Here is a 5188-nt window from a genome sequence, read left to right on the forward strand (position 1 = left end):
GGAAGCCTTGTGCGACTCGCCGCTATCGAGAGCTACAAAACTCTGCGATTCACTTGCTTCTTAGCGAGTACTAAGCAATTTGTCGTGTTATAGGACCGACATAGAGTGTAGGCAAGATAGTGCGGACTAGCCGCACTTGTAGGATGAATAGAGTAGGGGACGACGAGGAGCCAGGGCCCCACCCGCGGGTGGCAAGCCCGCGTTCCTCTAGGCCAGAACAGACACACAGGGCTGAGGTAGAACTCGCGAGCAGGACCACTCAGGGCGCTCGACCGCGACACCCCGCCCCACCGGCCCCCACGCCTGAAGACTTATGCACTGCGATGATTCAAGAGAAACTGGAACAACTCCGCCGCGACCGCGACGCACGAGCAAAGGAACTCGCAAGACGGCGGGAGCAGGACGGCCCAACCACCAGTGCCAACTCATCTTCTGACGACTGCCGAACGAAGAGTCACAATCCGACGGAACAACACAATGCCATGGACTATCAGGACGAATCCAGCGACTCTGATGCACCATTCCAGGAAGTCAGACGCCGCCGGAAAGGCACCAAACGCAGGAAAGCCGAAGAAAATACCCCCATGCAGACGGAACAACGAGCTGTACCCACCACCAACTACTACGCACCACTACAGCAACAGGACCCAGCAATGGAAGACCAACACCAGCCTCAGCCTAACGACACAAATACTCAGGACGCCACGGCTCCGCCGCCGCCGAAACCGAGAATACCACCTGTGACAATCAACTACACTGGAAAATACCTGGAACTAAACGCTCAATTAAAGCAGAAGATCAGCGGACCACTCAAGGCGATCTACAAAAATAATCAGATCAAATACCACTTTGAAACGCTGGCAGACCAACGAGCAGCACTGGACTACCTCCATTCTATCAACATGCCCTATTTCACCCACCAAGCAGCAGAAGACAGAGAACTCCAAGTGGTCCTCAAGAATATCCCAGAGGAAATTACCGAAGACGAACTCGCCGCCGAACTTCGCCACATGCAATTCACAGTCACGAACGTACACCAGTTCAAGAAACGAGACCTGACCTCCAAGAAACTGATTCCACAGTCGGCTTACTGTGTATCTCTGCCACATGGACAGAAAAGCCGCACCATCTACGACGTACAATACCTCTTCCATACCAGAATTAAGGTGGAAGACTACAAGCCACTTGATGGGCCTGCCCAGTGCAAGAAATGCCTCAAATTCAACCACACTGGCCGGTACTGTCAGATGCCGGTCAGGTGTGTACGCTGTGGCGGCCACCACCACGCAAAGGATTGTACCAAGCCACGAACAGAACCACCCATCTGCGCAAACTGTCGCCAAGAAGGCCACCCTGGGACTTGGCGTGGTTGCCCTGAATTTCAGAAGGCGATACACGCCTACCAACTGCGACCTCCACCATCCAAGGAGCCCCAACAACCACCACAGCCGTCGTTTGCGGCGACTCCGAAGGACTTCCCATCTCTCCGAACACCCTGGACGGCTGCATCGTCGTTATTTCAAACACCAACCCAGCAACAACCAACTCGACCGAAAAACACGGCGCGCCAACGACTGCACGATCTTCGCCAGCAACAACAGCAGCAACGATCCACGGACAACGCCCTCGGACTGTCCGATATCATCGCCGCGCTATCTAACATGGGCTCCATCATCAACTTACTAAAAACGAAGAACGTCTTTGCCATCTTAGCAGATACAGCTCGCAAATTCAACGACGCACCGGATCTGTTATCCAAACTACTCACTCTACTGGAAGGAATCATGGCCTTTTTCACCGACTAACATGGATCAAGAGCGGCATCAACACAGAAACCTTACATTCTGCTTTTTTAACGCCAACGGCGTCGCTCCCAAGAAAGTAGAACTCACCGACTTCGTCGAACACCACAAAATTGATGTGCTACTATTGTCCGAAACGCATCTGCGACCCACCCAAACCTTCAACATTCGCAACATGGTGGGATACCGCACTGACCGCCACAATCGGCGCGGTGGAGGTACAGCAATCTACCTGCGATCTTCCCTCACTCACTCTCTCGAAACCTTGCCTGACATGACGAGTCTGGAAGCCACAGCAGTCACGATCGCCACCATACACGGGAAGCTCACGTTCGTCGCAGCCTACTTGAGCCCTGGCGCAGCCTTCACAGATGAAGACTTTATCTCCATCTTTGATCGATACGACAGAGTCCTCCTTTGTGGGGATCTTAATGCGAAGCATGTAGCATGGAACTCGCGGCAGACGAACGCCAAAGGCACCCGTCTCTACGAACTTGAAATTCGGCTCCAAGCATTCACACAAGGTCCTGAAGAACCGACTTACCTGCCTACTGTTCCACGCCATCAGCCGGATGTCCTAGATGTGGCCATAATCAAAAACATGAATCCCGATCTGTCACTCCAGACGATCAATGACTTGACTTCTGACCACCAACCTGTTCTCGGAACACTGTCTGGAGCTCTTCCACTATTGCCACCGAAAACGAAAGTCTCCACAGACTGGATATCCTACGCCAGGTGGCTAAACAACAATGTGCGCCCCACGGAGCCATTAGCAACACCGGAGCAACTCGACGACGCCATCACTCGTCTGACTTCGAAAATCAAGAAGGCCGCTCACCAGGCCTCCACGAAGTTACTCTTCTCGACACCATATCGCGACCCACTGCCGCCGGCACTGCAAGACTTGAAATATTTGAAGAATCGAGCCCGTAAAAAATGGCAACAAACTCGCAACCCAGCATATAGACGAGAAATGCACCAGCTCTCCAGAGAACTCACGTGGCGTTGCAAGGAATGGCGCGCCGAACTATGGGAGGACCGGATGGCACAAATCCAACACCTATCGCGCGATGAATGGGCACTCATCCGTAATATCAAGAAACCCAAGCCACCAAAAACGGCGCTCACGGATGGCACCAACCTAATCTTTGACAACCTCCAAAAGGCCGAACTTTTCGCGGAAACTTACGAAATGCAATCACGCCTGAATTTTGCAGACTTTGAGAACGATGAGGAAGAGGACGCGCGCACTCGGGCAGAGGCACACCACATAAGACAACACCCCAGCGGAGACCGGCCAGAACTGACGTCTCCAGGAGAAATTCGCCGCATACTCAGGAAATTACACTCCACATCTGCCCCCGGACCTGACGGAATTTCGAACGACCATCTGAAGCATCTCCCACGGAAACCACTAGTGCTATTAACGAGAATACTCAACGAATGCCTGCTGAAGGAACATTTCCCACCACAATGGAAACTGGCCAAGATCATACCCATCCCGAAACCGGGTAAGGACCCACTTCAGCCTGCGCACCACCGACCAATCAGTCTCCTTTCCACGATGGGCAAAACGTTTGAACGTGTCATCTTGGCCCGCATCAAGCCGCCCCTCTTGGAAAATGACGTCATTCGACCAGACCAATTTGCCTTTCAACCCAAACTTTCCGCCGAAATCCAGCTGCTCCGGATCTCGGAACACCTCACAAACCAAATCAATCTAAACCACTACACAGCAGCCATTTTCCTGGATGTTCAACAAGCATTTGACAAGGTGTGGCGAGAGAAGCTCATAAGTAAACTCCGGAACACCACCGACATCCCCAACTGTTACATCAAGATTATCGACAGCTTCCTGACCGACCGCCGTTTTTACGTCCAACAGGCCGACCAACACTCAGACACCAAACATCTCTCCGACGGTATACCGCAAGGATCGGTACTCTCTCCCATCCTGTTCACCATCTACGTAAATGACATGCCCAAACTGCCGAACATCATGCTAGCACAGTTCGCTGATGATACGGCTCTCCTTACCAGCAGCCGTTCATTAGATACAGCCATCACCCGCTTGCAACACCAGATCGATATCCTCCTTTTGTGGGCAACTGATAATAAAATCACTATCAACGCACTCAAGACAAAGGCCATACTTTTCACTCGACGGAGACCGATTCTTCACCGCCGCCTCCAGATCAATGACCACGCCATCGAATGGTCCACCACGACGAAATATTTAGGGGTCACCCTGGACCATAAACTCACATTCTCAGCCCACATCAACGACAAAAGCCTCAAAATCATTCGCGCCATCCATGGACTATACCCCTTCTTAGCAAGCACTGACCTAAACGTAGCTACGAAGCTACGCATCTACCGCGCGACAATACTCCCGATGATGCTATATGGCTGCGCTACGTGGGGAATCACATCCACCACCAACATCCGCAAACTACAACGACTACAAAACCGGTGTCTAAGAATCATTCTCAAAGCGCCCAGGTGGTCCCGAATTATATCTTTACATGATGAACTGCAAGTCTCAACAATAGATCAAGTAATCCAACTACACGTCCAGCGTCTCATCAACAAAATAGACGACTTAAGGGTATCAACGAGACAACTCGAAGGAATCGCAACCACCCAACCTGAACCATGGCATAAAGTCAAGGTCCCCAGGGCCCTCACAACACAATGAAAAGTGAAGCAAAGGTATGTAGGGCAAAAAGGACCCCTGTGAGCCCAAAGTCCTACAAAAGATAACAATAAAGATGTACAAACCTACCTCTCACCCTTGGAAGTCCAGCCGCCAAAGGCGGTAGCACTTCGGCAACGACACCACACAGGTAAAAAAAAAAAAAAAAAAAAAAAAAAAAAAAAAAAAAAAAAAAAAAAAAAAAATGATTCTCTGCTCTGCTGCTGTGCTGTGCTTGCGTGCCTGCCTGCCGTCCCGCTAGCTCTCGCTCTCGCTGTGTGTTACGCGCGTCGTCGAAATGGCAGATCAGGCGGCTACGAACGAGACTGCTGCGGCACCCGCCGCCACCGGCACTACGAAGAAGGCCAAGTCTGCGTCGTCTGCGAAGAAGCCGCGCGCCAAGCCTGCGCACCCGCGCACCTCTGAGATGGTGACGGCCGCCATCAAGAGTCTGAAGGAGCGCGGCGGGTCGTCGCTGCAGGCGATCAAGAAGTACATAGCCGCGCACTACAAGCTGGACGCGGAGAAGCTGGCGCCGTTTATCAAGAAGTACCTCAAGTCGGCCGTCGTGGCGGGCGAGCTGGTGCAGACGAAGGGGAAGGGCGCGTCCGGCTCGTTCAAGCTCGCCGGCGCCGGCGGCGGGGGGGCGGCCGAGGGCGGCAAGGCTCGTGCTGGCGGTGCCAAGAAG

At 52.7% G+C, this 5188-nt stretch overlaps 1 protein-coding gene across 1 annotated transcript; it reads left to right on the forward strand.

Moving 5' to 3' along the window:
- The first annotated feature begins 323 nt into the window (after nt 1-323).
- On the forward strand, nt 324-1805 carry LOC126449451 (activating signal cointegrator 1 complex subunit 2 homolog). The gene is made up of 2 exons (XM_050091018.1): nt 324-740; nt 1386-1805. The coding sequence occupies exons 1-2, from the start codon at nt 324-326 to the stop codon at nt 1803-1805; spliced, it is 837 nt and encodes a 278-aa protein (XP_049946975.1).
- Nucleotides 1806-5188: the final 3383 nt, after the last annotated feature.

The sequence above is a fragment of the Schistocerca serialis genome, unplaced genomic scaffold (assembly GCF_023864345.2).
Source record: "Schistocerca serialis cubense isolate TAMUIC-IGC-003099 unplaced genomic scaffold, iqSchSeri2.2 HiC_scaffold_72, whole genome shotgun sequence".
NCBI lineage: Eukaryota > Metazoa > Arthropoda > Insecta > Orthoptera > Acrididae > Schistocerca > Schistocerca serialis.

Bases quoted from the DNA above. Each gene is read 5' to 3' on its own strand.
- LOC126449451 (XM_050091018.1), top strand. From the start codon at position 324: ATGATTCAAGAGAAACTGGAACAACTCCGCCGCGACCGCGACGCACGA. The intron at 741-1,385 runs GTGACAATCAAC...CCTGAATTTCAG, and splicing joins CGAAACCGAGAATACCACCT to AAGGCGATACACGCCTACCA.